This window comes from Mauremys reevesii, linkage group 5 (genome assembly GCF_016161935.1).
Source record: "Mauremys reevesii isolate NIE-2019 linkage group 5, ASM1616193v1, whole genome shotgun sequence".
Classification (NCBI taxonomy): domain Eukaryota; kingdom Metazoa; phylum Chordata; order Testudines; family Geoemydidae; genus Mauremys; species Mauremys reevesii.
The window spans coordinates 13,022,302-13,039,346 of record NC_052627.1 but is presented as its reverse complement, the minus strand read 5'-3'; the positions used below and the strand labels follow the sequence as shown (position 1 = coordinate 13,039,346).

The 17,045-nt window shown below is 43.6% G+C and overlaps 1 protein-coding gene across 2 annotated transcripts in view; it reads right to left on the bottom strand.

Moving 5' to 3' along the window:
• Window positions 1–16,485, bottom strand: part of ADAMTS3 (ADAM metallopeptidase with thrombospondin type 1 motif 3) — a 192,020-nt gene extending 175,535 nt beyond the window's left edge. For both annotated transcript variants that reach the window (XM_039540401.1, XM_039540402.1), the window contains exons 1-3: window positions 16,175–16,485; window positions 14,648–14,675; window positions 4,673–5,079 (exon numbers count right to left, since the gene is read on the bottom strand). In XM_039540401.1, coding sequence (XP_039396335.1) covers window positions 4,673–5,079; window positions 14,648–14,675; window positions 16,175–16,243 — 504 coding nt within the window. In that variant the 5' untranslated portion in view covers window positions 16,244–16,485. The remainder of the gene's footprint in view (window positions 1–4,672; window positions 5,080–14,647; window positions 14,676–16,174) is intronic.
• Between the last annotated feature and the right edge of the window lie 560 nt (window positions 16,486–17,045).

Genomic DNA, 17,045 nt, shown 5'->3' with positions numbered 1-17,045 from the left:
TTAGGGCAACTTGAAGTTATCCATCAATAACATGAGAGGACAATGGATTTCTTCAAGTATAATGGTTTGCATAAATCTTGGATGGAAGCTGCTAAATATTTAGAAGGCTCCTTTGTGCCAGATGTTAACATACTAAAGAAGCCTGCATAGGTCTGTAGAGCATATGTGACAGGCTGGGGAGACTACAGGGGTGAGGGTAAAAAGCTCCGAACAAGCCAGGATGATGGTGACCCTAGTAGGTATTTGCTTTAGTCAAAGTGTATTACAAAAACAAACAAACAATTGAAAATCCATTTTTAACAACTAATTTAAGTCATGATTAAAACAATTATTAAAATCAATCTACCTTGATATTTCTACATTTTAAAATGTAGTGAATTTCATTACTTAGAAGCTTAAACTCTTAGAAAGCTTTATATAAAAAGCACAGGAGTTATTTAGTCATAAATTTTTCCACCATACAGGTTCAAACATTTATTACATCAGGCACAAGTAAATACAAGAAACCTGTCTCCTGCAAATCTGCTTTGAACTGATTAAATTGCACCTCTTTGAAAGTCTTGCAATTATGTCCAATTCTGAGCACCATATTTCTCCATCAGAGGATGATACTCTCTTAGCAAAAAGATCTGACATGGTCAAGTAAGGTTCCATCATTTTTTTAACTGCCCAATTTCTTTGAGTCAGACCTGTCAAATGTATAAAATGACCAATACAACCTAAGGGGCATATTCCTCTTGTTTTAAAGGAAGTGAACTTGTAACTACCATACTTACTAACATATGTTACCGTCAACACTTTATTTAGCGCACCTCTGGGCTAAATAATGTCCCCACAGGGGTAACCCAGAGGTGAAGGTACAGTTAACACAGTCTGACAGATCAAATCAGGTATGTCTAAATTAAGCATCTCCTGAATACTCATAAGAGACCAGAAAAGACAGAATAAACAGAAACAGAGAGGTATAAGAGTTGCGGTGTCAGTGCTGACCTGCAGAGAGAATAAAGAACACAACAACAAGAATAAGGGAGTATGAATGTATGATGGGAATTATTTGTACTTGTCCTACTAAATGTAGCTCTGGGAAACATTTCTGGCCTTGTTAACCCCAATGCAATAGTGCACCCTTGATTTAACCCCATTTAAATCATTTCAATTGGTTCTCTCTTTAAATCTTTAGTAAAGCAAGTCAACTAAAAGAAAAAGTGAGGCATCATTCCTTCTACAAATGGAGTTAACCTTGACTGCAGTCAGCGCAACTGTAACTTATCATCATCTATTGATCAAAGCTAGTTCGGGCCTTTCTGCTTTGTCCTTCTCCGATGACAGAGATTGCAGGCTTTGATTTCTCAAACCCACACAGCTGAGGGATGTTGTTATATTCAGCTGATTAATGTCAGCCTGGCAGAAGGATAAACCTCTAGAAAGGATATCAAGTTTTCCCCTAATAGTCTTCCAAGTTTATCCCTTCTTCCCACTGATCCATCAACATTTCTGCTTTAAGGCAACCTAATTTTAAATTTAAGACATCCCTTTTCCACATATTTACCATTAAAGCTTGTCCCTGCAAAGGCAGCCAGTGTTAGCTATACATGAGGATCTGCAGGCCAAATTCTGCCTGGACTTGTATCCCCAGACAACCCCACTAAATTCAATAGGGCTGCATGAGGTATAAATCAAGGCAGAATGGGGCTTCATGCTACTGTGCAAAATCTGAAAAGATCTGCTTTGCACTGTGAAATCCCTTGGTGAGTAAAACAGTTTTAAGCTTTGTTGTAACTCTGACAACAGTATTTGACAAACTATGAATAATACAGTTTGCCACAGTGATTGAAGCAACATAGGGAATATACCGTCAAAACTTAAGGAAACTTTGTTTCCAAAAACAAGGCCTCAACCCTGCATTGTGTAGCAAAACTAGTGTTAGACAGTATTGTGGATCCATTTTCCCTCCTAAACACATCTCATTTCCTTTAAAAATCACTCAAATTCCATTTTCATGTCAGACTTTACAAGTTACAGATTACTCATTAAATGCTTGTGTTTCATAGTACTAGCCAGCCATTCACAAACCTAGAATTATAAAATATAACTTTCAAACATGGTCATACAAAAAAAAAAATGTGACAGCTTCTACTATTACTCAGGTGCTTTTTTCCTAAAATTACTGGTTATACATGCATTTTTGGGAACCAAAAAAAAAAAAGAAGGATTACCTTTAAGAGACACTACACAGATTTGTACATAAGACTTTTCCTTGCAATGTTAAAAACAAGCTGTTAATATCTTAATTCTTTTCCCATGCATCCGATGAAGTGGGTATTCACCCACGAAAGCTCATGCTCCCAAACGTCTGTTAGTCTATAAGGTGCCACAAGACTCTTTGCTGCCTTTAATTCTTTTATGCAATCATAGCTAAATAAACCATTTTGTACTGAAAGAATTCTGATAATTTGTCAGGTTTTCTTAAAATGCAAATTCAGATGCAGGAGAAGTCCAGAGGCAAAGTTCTGCTTTCAGTTCACCAGTGTAAATCCAGAGTTCTCTATACACGGATGTCAGTGTAACAGAGCATGATTTGGCCACATTATTTTCTCCACAGCAATACAACCTTACTGCCAACTGTGAAACATGGTAATAAGCCAATATAAAATTCTAGTAATGTATATACAAGTACACTTTAATGAAATACAGAACGTGCCCAACTACCAGGAAATATCTTACAATTTATATTGAAGTTTTTATTAAAAGCCTCCTTATTTCAGATTACTTACTCACAAAACAAACATTTGCCAGGACTTTCATTGACTGGTAGCAAGCCATGTATTCCACTCTAGTTATTCATGATATCAAACTTACCTTATAAACTAAACTACACAGTCAGTGAATTGTTACCACGGTGATTCATTTTTTTCCCCCTAAGCCAGAAATGGGCAACTACGGCTTGCGGGCCGGGCCCCCGAGCTCCTGCCCCGGGATGCTCGCCCCCGGCCCCTCCCCTGCTGTTCCCCCTCCCCTTCAGCCTCAGTGAGCCACACTAACAGCGCAATTCTCTGGGCGGTGGGGCAGCACAGCTGCAGAACCCGGCCTGGCCCAGTGCTCTGTGCTGCACGGTGGTGTGACTGAATCCATCCAGGTGGTGCCGCTGCCTGTGCTGGTGCTCTGTGCAGCGCAGCTATAGTGCCACCAGCCACCGGTGCTCCATGCAGCGCAGTAAGGGGGAGGGAGCAGGTGGGGTTGGATAGAGGGCAGGGGAGTTGGAGGTGGGGGTCAGGGGCAGGGGTGTGAATAGGGGTCGGGACGGTCAGAGGGCGGGGAACGAGGAGATTGAATAGAGGCAGTGGTTCCGGGGGCGGTCAGGGAGAAGTGGGGGTTGAATGGGGGCAGGGGTGCCGGGGCGGGGCAGTCAGGAATGAGAGGAGGGGTTGGATGGGGCAGCGGGAAGCAGTCGGGGGTGGAGGTTCCAGGGGCAGTCAGGGGACAGGGAGCGGGGACGGGGAGGGGGAGATGGGGCAGGGGTTCCGGGGCCGGTGGCATCAGGGGACGAGAAGCAGGGGGGGTGGGGTTGGATAGGGGGTGGGGCCTCCCCTAACTGGCCCTCCATACAATTTCCAAAACCCGATGCGGCCCTCAAGCCAAAAAGTTTGCCCACCTCTGCCCTAAGTGATAATTGCTTTCTGGAGGCCAGGGACTGGGAGTGGCAAAGCAACTATACTGACCCTAAGATACCCAGAGATTCCCCTTACCCAGAGGGAGTCTCTACAAAGCAGACTTCACTAGTTACGTAGAGTAGAGCAAAACAGCTGGTGGGGAGGCCAGGATCTGGCATCCAAGATGGGAAGCTCTTTCAAAGAAGGGACATCTGTTGTTGTAGGTCCGCTCATACCATTTCTCTCTTGAAGAGCAGTATATAAAAGATCTATATTAATCTTCAAGGAAGTTGCAATTATGTTTATGTTACTGCTTCTACTACTTAAAGCTAATAATACTTATATTGTACTCTTTCTTTGCCACATGAATTGAGTTAATGAACTGCATATGCAGTCACTATATGTCTAGTCTTTATGTACAGCATCAGTGCACCAACCCAGTCTAACTTTACAGCCAATGCTGCTGAATCTACACTGACATACTTTAGTCTAACATAACAACCAGGCCAAAGTACCTTCAGGACACACCACCTATAAGTATTGTGATCCAACTGATGCTTTTAAAGAGTTAGAATAGTATAGAAAAATAGGGGTCTATTTTTTTTCTAAGAAACATGCCTGATTATTTTTAAACCGTCATTGTTATTTTGGGGGTTCAGTGTGTGAATTTGCTGCATCTCAAAAATATGCATAATATTGGACTTGGATATCTATTTTTTGTAAGCTCACGGACTATAAAACTGCTAATGATAACTTAACATATCACAAAAACCAAAACACAACACTAGCGGGTTTGATTTGTCTCTCTCCTACGGTGATGTCAATAAGGGATAAGTCCAGCAATGGAGGTACTCCGCCTTGAGGCCCAATGACTCCACATAAAACAAGTGTGCAATTTCTAATGGATTTTGGAAAATGAAGTTAACCAAATTATTTCATAACTGTTGGATACTTAACAGTAACTAAAGCTTTGTGGAAAAGGGATAAAGATCCAAACATATATGCCATGGAATAAATCTTACCAGACCATCGCAGTTGCTAATAGCAACAGATGCTCCCGGGATATCAGTGATGTCTCCAACATATGCACAATTGGTCCACAGAGGCTCTTTTTTCCATATCTGCTCTGTTGCGCTTCTAGTCTGACTTTTGTTACCAGCCTCAGTTCCATTTCCACTTTCCACAAAGTCTTCATACCATTCCACTACAGCCTCTGGAGCCACCAGATGGGTGTTAGGCCTCAGCCTGAGATGGAATTCCCTTCCAAAAGCTGTGATGTTAAAATACAGTTGTTTGGGGCTTTGGGATACATCCCTTGTTAATCTTCTTTGATGGTTTGCGGAAAGAATATTGGAGATAAAGCTTCCATCCGCACTGGTGCTGATCGGAGTCACGAGCCCATACAGCCTCGGTCTGATTTTTGGTAAATCTGTCCAAAAAACAAAGACACGCACACAAAAACCAAAATTAGAACGAGAGTACAAGAACAAGTTTGAAAAATGGAGAACAGTTACATACTGTAACAGGTAGCCACCAAAATAATGATGAGCAAAGAAACTCACTTACAGCTGTGTCACGGACTCATCCATTGTATTTAAGTACTGTAGATTCTTCCATGATTAGTATTATGCAGTAAACACCAGAAAACCAAGGAGAAATAAGGTGAATAATGCACTTGAGGACTAAATTCAGAGCCGATGTAAGTTCGAACCTTACACACGGACTTAAGATCCCTTAGCACTACTTAGACTCCTTTATACATTAGTGGAGTGAATGTATCAGAGGAGCCAGAAGATATAAATTACAGTAGGGTTGGGGGTATTTTAATGTACATCTGTAAAATGGGTTGTGCTCCCCACACCGGCCCAGAGAGAGTTGAATTAGGCCAGCTGGGCCCGATCAGCCAATTGAGCTGCAAAGAGAGGGAGATTTAGGCTGTGTGGAAAGCACTACATTAGGGAAGAAGCCTGCACACTCTCTCTTCTTGAGGAAAGGGAAAAGGAAGTGGAATAGGAACCCATGTGGAAGAGTTTACCTAGTAACCCCAGGAGAAACTGTGCTGACTGGGAAGGCTCATGGAGAAGCTTAAAGCATCACGGTAGGAAGTAGTCCAAGAAACACAGCAGTAGGTTTGGTGAAGTCCCAGACTTTAACTGCTCACTGTAGGGCCCTGGACTAGAACCCAGAGTAGCGGGTGGGCCTGGGTTCCCTCCCATCCACAGCAGAGTGGTATTGCTAGGTGCAGGGAATGGGAAGACTGCCCAAGTCACTGGGGAATGACACAGCCAGGGGAGCGGGCATGAGGACTGCCTGATGCGGCTGGTGCAGAAGGACTCTGAAAGACTTCCCCAGAAGGGGAAATCAGAGGGTGACCTGGCCAGAGAGCTGAGCCACGAAGCAGCCATACTGCAACAGAAGGAGGTGCCACCCATTGGTGAGCAGAGAACCCAATGACCAACTGCTTACAGTACTGGAGTTATGCCAACCTAGTTTCCCTTTTATAGAGACAGAATGGGTAGAAGCAGGCCTAGTTAGCGTAAGGGCATTTAATTTACATGTCATCATTCTGTTTGACCTCAAAGTCAATCCTGAATTTCCTTCCTTTTGTGCCACAGTCAGGACTTTACTGTTATTCTAACACAGTAATTTTAACCACAGAATTATTTCCCCCCCCCCACCGTACATAAACATGAAGTGATCCAAACTGAAAGAGAAAATGTATTCAATGGAACACTGCCCATCATGTTATGTATTTAGAAAACAATTTCAGCCAAAGTCCAGTCTTACAGATGTCATCAGGTGCAAGGTTTCCATTGACTTCAATACAACCAGAAGTTGGCCCTTTAAATGCATCATATTTACTCCTCCTATTACATCACTTCAATTCTAAGCACAGAGATATTATTACAATGATCTGTATAAAAAGCTACAACTGTTTAGTACCTTCATGTGCTAGCAAGGATGTTTAAACTTAAATAAATAAATAAAAATGTGAACATGGGCCCATTTTTTGAAAGTTGGGTGAACATACGAAGATATGCCTGGATAGGCATCTTGACTGTAAGGCTCTAGGGCTTAAATTGGGTATGTGCAAATGTATGTTTCCAATTGCATATGGCCCCCATACAATTTAGGCTTCATACACAGAGACCAAAGGCCTGAATTTTTTCCATTTCAAAGTATTCAGGAGATTCCATGATCTTTATGTGTAAGTGCCAAAATAAGCGAACTCCTGTTTGCATTCTCCTTTACAAAACCCCACGTGACTGTTCTACATGTGCATTAAACAAAGCAGTTTGTTTCCTTGCACTGCAGCTTTCCAAAGAAAGTGTCACGTTTTGTATTGTAACTCGGCAATCTCAGAAAACTGATTTATAATGTAAAAATAAAACCTGAGGGATTCTTAGCTAGAGTCACCCCAGCAGATGCCACTGCAATGATTCATCCTGTCAATGTACTAACAGAGCCGAGTAGACGGGAATCCTGTGGGCTCTCACTTTTCCCCCTGTGGCTCTCCAATGAATATCTTTTTTACCCACTGACCTACTCTTTCCCTTCCTCCTCCTGTAACCTGAAGTAGAATATGATCAAAGATTCAGGAGAATGGAGAAGGAGACTTAAAACCAACTTTGAGAGATGCTGGGCAAGATCCTTGACCCTGCTCCTGTGACAGTGCAACTGTAAAGCCAGCACATCCAACACCCTGTTAACGCTACCTCCATGGGGGGGGGGATCCTCAGGTGGTGTAGGATCTGCTTTGGTGGCTCTATGTCATCACTGCTCCCTGCCCTAGGCACAGGGGAGAAAGGAGGCATTGCTGAAACCCCCAGCTGCCTAGCTGCTGAGGCTGTGTACGTCAGAGTAGTCCTGGGGCAGATCTAACTTAGCCCACCAGGTAAACATGCCCAGATTGAAGGGAGAGGAAAGGTGGGCTAAAGGCACTTTTGCCTACCTGCCTGCTATCTGCCACCACTGGTCAGGACAGAGGATTTGAGCCACAATTCCTACCTGATAAGCAGCAAAAGTAGCTGATCTGTAGGCTTTAAATTGGGGTCTAGATGCACATATTTGCAGGAGTAAATATAATGCTCAAAGGATGCCAGGATGACAGTCCATGAAATGCAAGTCCTGTGTTTGCTGTGTAACAGGTACAAGACAAGCAGTGGCAGTGCATGCTACCCCCATAGTTCCTCACCAGTCTCCTGGAAGAGCCACTTAGTTGGGAGAGAGTAACTTTTTTCCTCCATTCCCATTCAGTCCTTCGTCTCCTTTGAGACTGGCAACAAACTTGCTTTTTAGTGGTATATGGATATCTGTCTCGTAGGAAGTTGAATGTTAAATGACAGCTATGACTTATTTCAAATAAACCACCTAATGGCCAACTATCCTAAACTTAAGCCTCAAGTGGACTATGGCTAAGTTACCCAAGGGAAGGTCTCTGTTTCTTTACTTCCCACCATATTTCCTCAACCAGGACATCCTGGGGCCTGCTATTTCTCCACTTTATACTGATTTTACATCAGTGTAACACCAGTTAAGTCAGTGGCGTTAACTCTCAATTTACACTGAGAGAAGAATCAGGCTATTAGATGTCCAGGTCTCCTCCTGTGATGGTAGAAGGAAGGGCATTCTCTGTGCAAGGGCAATGATTCTGGACCAAACTGCTGCAGGATATGAGTCTGAGCATAAATCTCACCACCTATGGAGCATGCTGTGGGGCACACCTGGTTCAAGGCAGAATTTCCTCAAATGATCACACAAAGACAGCTAATGCAAAAAGAATTAACCAGTCCCGATTCCTATAAAGTGGGTGGCGGAGGGTGTAGAGGGCAGCACTACCTTCTTGGTACCATTTGATACATCTTTACTATTGAGTGGCTCAGATACTGACGTGTGCCACAGAAATGCCTCTAAATAAACATACTTAATTAAATGCATTAAAACATATCCATTCTCAACCTAAAACAGATTTGAATGAATAACCGAGGTAAAAGGCTCTTGTATCCAATATCAATCCAATGAATAATCCAGATCCTATTTATGCAAACAGACTACCCAGTACTGATAATGTAATTGGAAAATTCTCAATTGCTACATTCAACTATTTCTCCTAATTATAGTCTATTTCTTACCCTCCCCAACCCTATCATGGAAAAAAAAACAATCCTGGCTTCAGATCACAGGCTGAGATATACAGTTTGGCATCCTCACCCCTTTCCACCACTCCAAAGATTGAAACAGTGCCCTTCCATGACACCAGCTCTCTGACAGCTTCATGTCTCAGAACACTAACCCATTCCCCACAGTTGGGATTACTTAGTTTTGCAGCCAAGTTGATTCTGCATTAACATTCTCAATTTCTAACTGATATTACTAACAGTGGAGGCAGTCAGGAAAATAATGTACAATATTAATTGCTGGTGTTTGGAAATGGAAATTCTTCAAGCCTGTTATGTAGGTATTGCAGTCAAGGTTAGTGAAAAAAGCCTAGTCATTCATACCACTCATTGTGCTGAAAACTACTATGCATACCACAATTAAAATTACCAACTCACAGTGGGATCTTTCCTGAAGGAGGCATTCGCTCTCACCCATAATCAATACAGTCACATCAGCATTAAAAATGCTTTTAACCATTATACATACAATTTTAGGGCCTGATCCTGTAATACTTATACAGAACTCCCATTTAAAAATCACTGGGAATTGTGTGTAAAGATCAAAAATTTGAATCCTGAGAGTTAGAGATGGAATCACATCAAACCCCCGGATTCCACTTTTCCCTGAGAGTATGTTTGTTTTTTGGAGTAGGTAAGGAATGGGAAGCAAAGAAGTTGAAATCTGAACACTTCCAAGTTTTGTCACTGGATCCTAATATCCCCCAAATTTCAGTGGTGCTAAAAATCCAGGTCCAAATTTCACATCTTAGGACCATTTCTACTTAAAATTCACTTACAGAACAATAAAACACAAGTGATTTCTTACTTTTACCGCCAACAGAATGTGCGTATTTTTCACACACAGGCAGATAACCAAAATGCACAAATTACAGCCTGACAATCAAAGCCTGAATTTGCAGCACATCTGAGAAGTTACTTTGTACTTTTTAATGGGTAATGTTCCCAGATTTCAGTTTGTGGGGGCAAGCAAGTTGCAGTCATTAATAATGAGAACAGCCAGCTGACCACAAGGAGGTGGGAATGAAGGGTGGGAAGAGACATATTAACGGTTTTGCCATCAGCAAAGCACTTTCCAAAGTCTGTAAATGTTTAACTGGAAAAGGAAGTCTCCCTTGTTCAAAGGCAATTAAAATTAAATGTGACAAGCTTAAATACTGAAGAGATCCAAACTCCTCTGCTGACATCAATGATCCTTATTTGTAGACTGCAGTTTATGGAAATGCTATTCCATCTGTAGGTGTCCTTTTTTCCTGATTCTCCATTTTCAAAGCTGCACTGTTTTGCTAATTCCAAGTTTTACTAATAATCAGTGAAAAGCATGAGGAGAAAGAAGTGAATTTTATGTTCAATTTTTTTTCCTCATTTTTTAACTGACCTCAAAATTTTTGCTACAATTGTACATTGTTTAAGACAACAGTAATCATTTATAAAAACATCACATTATTTTATTAAATGTTCCAAAACACATAATCAGGTAACGGACGCATCTGTAAGAAAAAGATATCCATATATTTTTTTAAAATCTAAACAATATTAAAGCTTTAGCATGGCTGACCCACACAAGTCGACATCATTTACCTTATTAGAGCTAACCATAATTAAGATTCTAATGTCCTACACTTTCTTTGCACAACTGCATTTCAAAGAGGGATTGTATCATTATGAGAGATTTTTTCTTTTAATAGAATGTATTGGTCAAATTTTGGAACCTGGGGCAAGCAAAGCATCAAATACAGAGATAAGTCCACTTATTTAGGTGCCTATTTTCTGAAATGCCAAATGCCTACAAATTCCACTGAAGGCAATGAGTACACCGCTACCTCGATATAATGCGATAAAGCAGTGCTCCGCACTCCGGTGGATCAAAGCAAGTTCGATGTAACGCAGTTTCACCTATAACGCGGTACGATTTTTTGGCTCCCAAGGACAGCGTTCTATCAAGGTAGATGTGTATTAAGCACCTCTGGAAATCAGGACAAGTTATTTAGATGTCTAATTAAAGGTAGCCAGTTTTTAAAGTTTTTGGTTTAATATTTCGGAAGTTTTTATTTGCTAATTATTACCAATAAATAAGTGTTTAAACAAGGGCTTCTATCCTCCAACTTGAATCTACACTGAGGTTGTAGGACACGTTGTGCCACTTGAGTAGTATTGGATTACTTGAGTCCCTTCACTGATTACTTGGAGCAGTTGTAAGGTGTATTTCGTGCCAGTCAGGGTGGCAGAATCTAGCTCATAGTGATGAATTTATCATAACACAACAGTCATAGCTTCTCTGCAGGATGAAATACAATAGCTACCATGTAATATTCAAAGGCAGAAGTAGCAGCTTGGAAACCTGCAGGGATATGACATGAAGTCTACCAGTGTTACTTTTACCACAAAGATGTGGCTCCTTTGCTTCCACCGTAACTACTGTATGTTTCATACTACCTAAGCTGACCGTATCCAGTACTGGAGAAGGTAGTTATTTGGTCATTTGATCAGTAAACACACTATACCCACATCATAGGAGAAGAACAGTTGTAACAAAACTTGGAGTCGTGTATAATAGGTACCCTCCAAGCTAAAAGCACCAGCGCAGCACATGATCTGCTTGTTGGGCACAAAGGGGCCTGCCATTTTGCATACTGTAATATGTCTAGGGTGGGAGCATCCAAAGCCAATTTTTCAAGGGAAAAACTGGGAATGAGTGTTAAGAATTTTTACACTTTCAGAGGAAATAAACGGTTAACCCCTAATACAGCTGTCACTTTATCATGACAGAACAGAGACTGTGATAAGCCTTACAAAGGGCAGAGGCAAAGAGGGCTGCTCCAGTAGTTCAGCAAAGTATTTCTCAGCATTTGGAAGGGTAACGATACGATCCGAACTAGGGTCTCAATCTTACTCCCCCTTGCCTGTGTTAAGTGTTGAGAGCCCTAAGAGCTTAGGAAGCAATTTTGGTTGCTCTCTTCTGACCAGTCCAGCCAATTCAGAACCATCACACACAGGCTTCAGAGGGAGCTGTATCTGGCACTTTTTGGCCAGAAGCAAGGTCTGAGTGAGTGAAAGCAGAAGATGGAATAAGAAAGATACCCTCAGGAGTCCCAAATGGGTCGGACATCAGTAGGCGCTGTGGTTGTTCAGCACTTCTTAAAAAAAAAAAAAAAAAAAAATCACATTCACGGTTTCTCAAACTGGATAAACAAAAACTGAGGCTCTCAAGTTTAGTGGCTAGTGAATTATTCCCCTGAACTGTGAACTTGACACAGTGCTATTGGCAACTCAAGTATTCCTTTCCTGAGTGGCCATACAGGATTCTTTCTGGTATTTTCACAGTTCCTGTAGCATAACAGGCCCTTTGCATCCCTCCAGTGAAACGGTTTTATCCAGATAAGATGACAAGCTGTTCAATCTCGCCAAAGGCAGCCTGCCAATGTCATTTCAGAGTTGGAAACCAAAGCATCCTTCAAGTGGTAGCATCAATAGCAACTCACAGCACGTACACACTGTGGAATTCTGGAGCGCACAGAATGGAGACGTTGCACCAAACCGAGTTTCAAAACCGTCTCACAAGAATGCTTTTCTAATTCCAACACCTGAACTAGTCTCATCATTCACAATAAGATTTCCGCTTGACAATTATTGTGCACCTGCTCATCGAATTAAGTTACGCAGTAATACATTAATTTAGTGCAGCTCAAAGACATTTTAAAAATAATGGTTTTTAAATGCCCTTTCGGTACAAATTAGGGCAAAAACCAGCACTTGAAAAGCTACCAGATATGTTTTAAATGCAGAAGTGTTTCTCCACCAAGACACTATCTATTCAGGAAAATGCAGTAGGTAAAGCAAGTCACTTACAGTCTGTTTTGGTAAGCCTCCGCAAAAGCAGACGATCTGAGAAGCTTATGGGCCAAATCTACCAGCCCAAGCAAGAGTCACAAAAGAGCCTAACGGCAATGAAATCTATGCAGCTGTCCTATGCAGGAGAGAGTAGGCTGCAGTGAGCTCTCACAAGATGTCAAGCGCTATGCAGCTATGCTCAACAGGAGCTCCAGCCATACCGCTGTGAAAACAGATCTGGGTACAGGAGCAGACTGCGAGTCGGACCAGAGCTGTCCCCTGGGTATGGCGAATCGAGGCCACCACTTCGGACCCCGTGCTTTAGGGGCCCCGCAGGCCGGTGCTATTGGCCAAAGCGCTTAGTCCCAGAAGTGACGGGTCGGTCCCAGAAGTGACGGATTCATCACTTTCACCCCGCCCCCAGGGATGTCCCTGAGTAGGACCAGTGAATCCATAATAGATTACTAAGGAAGCAGTACAGCAACTGCAAAGGCTCCTATTACAACCTCAGGATTAAAAAGAGAATTCTATCCTACCCTATCCCCTATGGAGCACACAGCCAGTTATGCCCAGCTACGCAGAGGGATACAGATTTGCCCCATGTATCCAAGATCATATCCCTAGTCTCTGTGGGTGTCTCAAGAACATTCCCAAACTGTAGCAACTGAGCCATGAAAAAGACGAGAGAGAGAGAGAGAGAGAGATCTATTTTCCAGGATAAGCATTTTTTTTTCTGAAGTACGATATAATTTCTAAGAGCAGCATTTCCATATAGTTTATGGTTACTGAAATTAAAAAATAATCCAAATAGCATGTAAACAAATAAAAACACAAGGCCAGCACATAGGCCGGGGGGGGAGGGGGGTTGCCAATTAAACATAAACCCACATAAGTGCCTCACTTCCCATTACTCATAGGCAGTAGTGGAAATTAACTTCAACACACTAGAATTCAGTGCCAGAATGGAAATTAAAAGAAAAACCTCCACAATTCAGGAAAGTGCTCGAACTTGCTTTCAGAACACCTGGCACACATTGGAAGGTTAAAACTCCAATTTGGGAGAGTTTCCTGGGGTGGAAGCCTAACCCTCCTATATAGCACCTTTCACAGCACTGTACACAAGCATTAAGAAAGCCTCGTAACATCCCAGGAAAGTATTATAAACACCCTTTTCACAGATGGGTAAACTGAGAACTACATAAGATTACACTCCCCAGGGCAAATACTAACCCAAAAAGAGAATCCAAGAGACCAGGCACTCATTCCTATATTCTGCTAGCTAGAACACATTCCCTTCCATAAAGATAAAGGAGCAAATTCTGTACTGAAATCAATGGAACTGCTCACATTTGCACCAGCAGAGTATTTGTTCCAGAATTTCCAGTCTCTTTTTTTCACCACTGTCCCTTGAGAAATGTAGCAGTTGAAAAACAAAAAGTGATTTAAATTTGTAATGGAGATGGCAAGGTTTTAAAGTGACTAATGGATATTGAGGGAGAAACCTTTTCTTCAGGTCTCATTCACTCCATATTCCACAGTCAACATAACAAAATATTTCCAGCTTAAAAAAAAATGTTAAATGCTTACACACAATATCAAGACTGTCCAAAAATGTGTTTTGCCCTTCCCAAAACTGAGTATTCCTTCCTTTATTCAAAAAGTATCCAGACAAAAAGAATTCCACATATCTGAACGGCCGATTTAAGTATACTCCAATTTTTAACTTTTGTTGGTTTTGTTCTTTTAAAAGGGAAAGTGTAGATTTTGTTGAAATGTGAGGGTGATAATAAGAGGGCATAAAGACAAATTACATTACTGCAGATCTACACATTTCTGCTGGAAGGAAGAATCTATGGTTCAAGTGTGAAAATGTTGTTAGTCTGCACATGCACTAATAGTGTCTTCTTCAAGAAAAGTTTATTTAAACTGACTTATTGAACTTATTTATTTCACTTTCCTTTTCAGAGGGGGAAAAAAAAAGATGCTTACCTATTTGGATCGTTTCTTCTTTACCAGCCTGCAGAGGGGAAAAAAACAAAAACATATACACACAAAACTGTTAGTTTAATTATTATGTGGTGTGTTACTGCAAAATATGTGTTTCTGGAAAGTGGAAAATCATTTGGTTTGTATTGCACTGTTGGTAGATTTCTGCTTTTGGTTTTCTGAGGTGGTGTTTTTCCCTAACTGAATAAGCAGCTGTTCCCACCAATATAGGAATAGACTCCATAATAAGTTTAACATAAATAGAGCAGCTAAGAAGTCCTAATTCTGAATGAACCAGTCTATAAATTGTGACACTGTGCCAAAAAATAATTCCAGTGGCCAAAGAAAGGCCTTAAAATTAATTAAAGCTATGATTCCTGAAGAGTGGGCGTGTGAAGGAATAATCAGGCATGTATGCTGACAGTTTTGATACCAGGGAAACCAAGGAAAGCAAACTACCCTTCCCTTCCTACAGGCAGTTAGGGATCAAGCTGAATAGCTCATGCAGAGATGGGAGAGCTACATACTCAGGATTCAGACAGAGCAGCCTGCTGCACCCTGTTGGAGTCAATGCCAAAACTCCCAGGTGGCTGCAGGATGGGGCTCAAGGTAGCTGCTGCCAGACTAAGGACTCATTCAAGTCTGTGGTTTACCTTGCTGGGGACAGAAGAGAGGATACTGAAGTCTTCAAAAAGAAGGGGGAGGAGGGTAGAGGAGAGACATGCCCAGCAACGGAAAAGGGAAAAGCCAGGAAACGCTCCCACCACCTCCCCCGACCTGTCAAAGCAAACTTTGCAGCAAAAGGATTGTGCAAGCAATTCCCTTTTGACACGTGCATAATGGATCGCTCTCCCCTAACGCCGAATTATTTCTCTCTGCAGCCCACGAGTTTCCTCACGGGCATGAAAGAGACCAGAAGACAATTACAAGCGCCTTGAAAAGAAAACCCCTCTTTGAATGGATTTCTTAAGGGATCCACATGAAAGGGGGGAGACGGGAGAGAGACAAGGGAACGAGCTTCCAGATTCATTCATGATTCCACATGCCCCGGGACAGAGGGACGGTGACAGATAAAACCAACAGAGCAACTCTGCTGCTGTTGGATAATATCAGCAGAGAGAGAAGAATATTACCATGACTGGAGAGACTAATAACCGTTTAAATTGTAGGGGAAGCGCCTAGCTTTGGCAGCAATAATTCCGCTGAGATCAAGCAACTTGACACGTGCACTCACCGGCAGTCCATTCCAAAAGAAAAACTACCTAAAAACCGCCAAACGTTCCCGGGGTGGCGGGCGTGGGTGACAATAAATGAAGTTACTGCTCTTAGGCGGTGCAGCGAGTTCACTGGAGGGAGTTCTCTGGCAGCGACCTTCCCTCCGGGATCACGCAATGTAACAGTGGGTCCGTGCAAGTAAAGGCATAAAAACCAACCGCGCTCCCTCCGCTATAAAAGCAGAGGGAGAAAAGCATCAACTTTCCGTGGGGGCTGGGGGGTGCCCGAAGCGATGGATCCAGCGCATCCACTTACTGGTTCAGCCGCCGCAGTCCTCAGCTCTCCCAGCGAGGCTGCTACGAACAGCAGGGGCAGGAGAACCATCACGAGTCCCGCTCCCTGCCGAGAACCCGCCACAGGGACACGCGCGCGCGGAGACCCGGGAGTCCCGCGGCCGGGGGCTGCTCGGAGCGGGTCTCCCGCGCCGGCCGGGCCAGGGGAGGTGAACGCCAGGGGGGTGGCCGCGCGCCAGCCCCGCGCTCCTCCTCCCTCCCGCCCGCGGGTCCCTCCGGGCGAGAGCCGGGGCCGCTGGGCTGACGGGCGCCGGGGCAGAGTCACCGCGCGGCCGCCTGCTGCTCGCCGAGCCCTGCCGGCGCCTCGCGACCTGCGGGGCTAATAAAGCGGCCGGCAGCGGCCCCGGGCCGGGCTCCGCCTCCTCCCCCCCAGCCCCCGCCGCGCGCGCCTCCGACGTCAGGGGCTCCCCGGGCGCGAGCCGGCCGCCTCCCCGGGCTGCCCGCGCGGGCTGCGCCGCGGGTTCTCCCCGTAGCGCCCCGGCTCGCCGGCCCTTCCCTGGGGCGGGCAGGAGCCCGGGCATCCGCCCCTGGCGGGAGAGACTGTGGGGCCCGCGCCTGCACCCTCGCCCCCCTGAGGAGCGGGGCTGCTCCTGGGGGCAGGCCCCGCCCCCGGGTCCTGTTCTGCACCCACCGCTGCCCCCCACCCTGTTCGCTCACGAGGGGCTATAGAAATCACAGACCGGTACTCAGAAGGGAGATTTTTCTGAAAAGCCGCAGCGCAACCAATAAACTATATGCACTGAAACAACAGACCATCTCCCTTACTCTGTATTTAATTAGATGTACACACAAACCTGTATAAACAGCTGGTTTATTTAATTGGTCTGTCACTT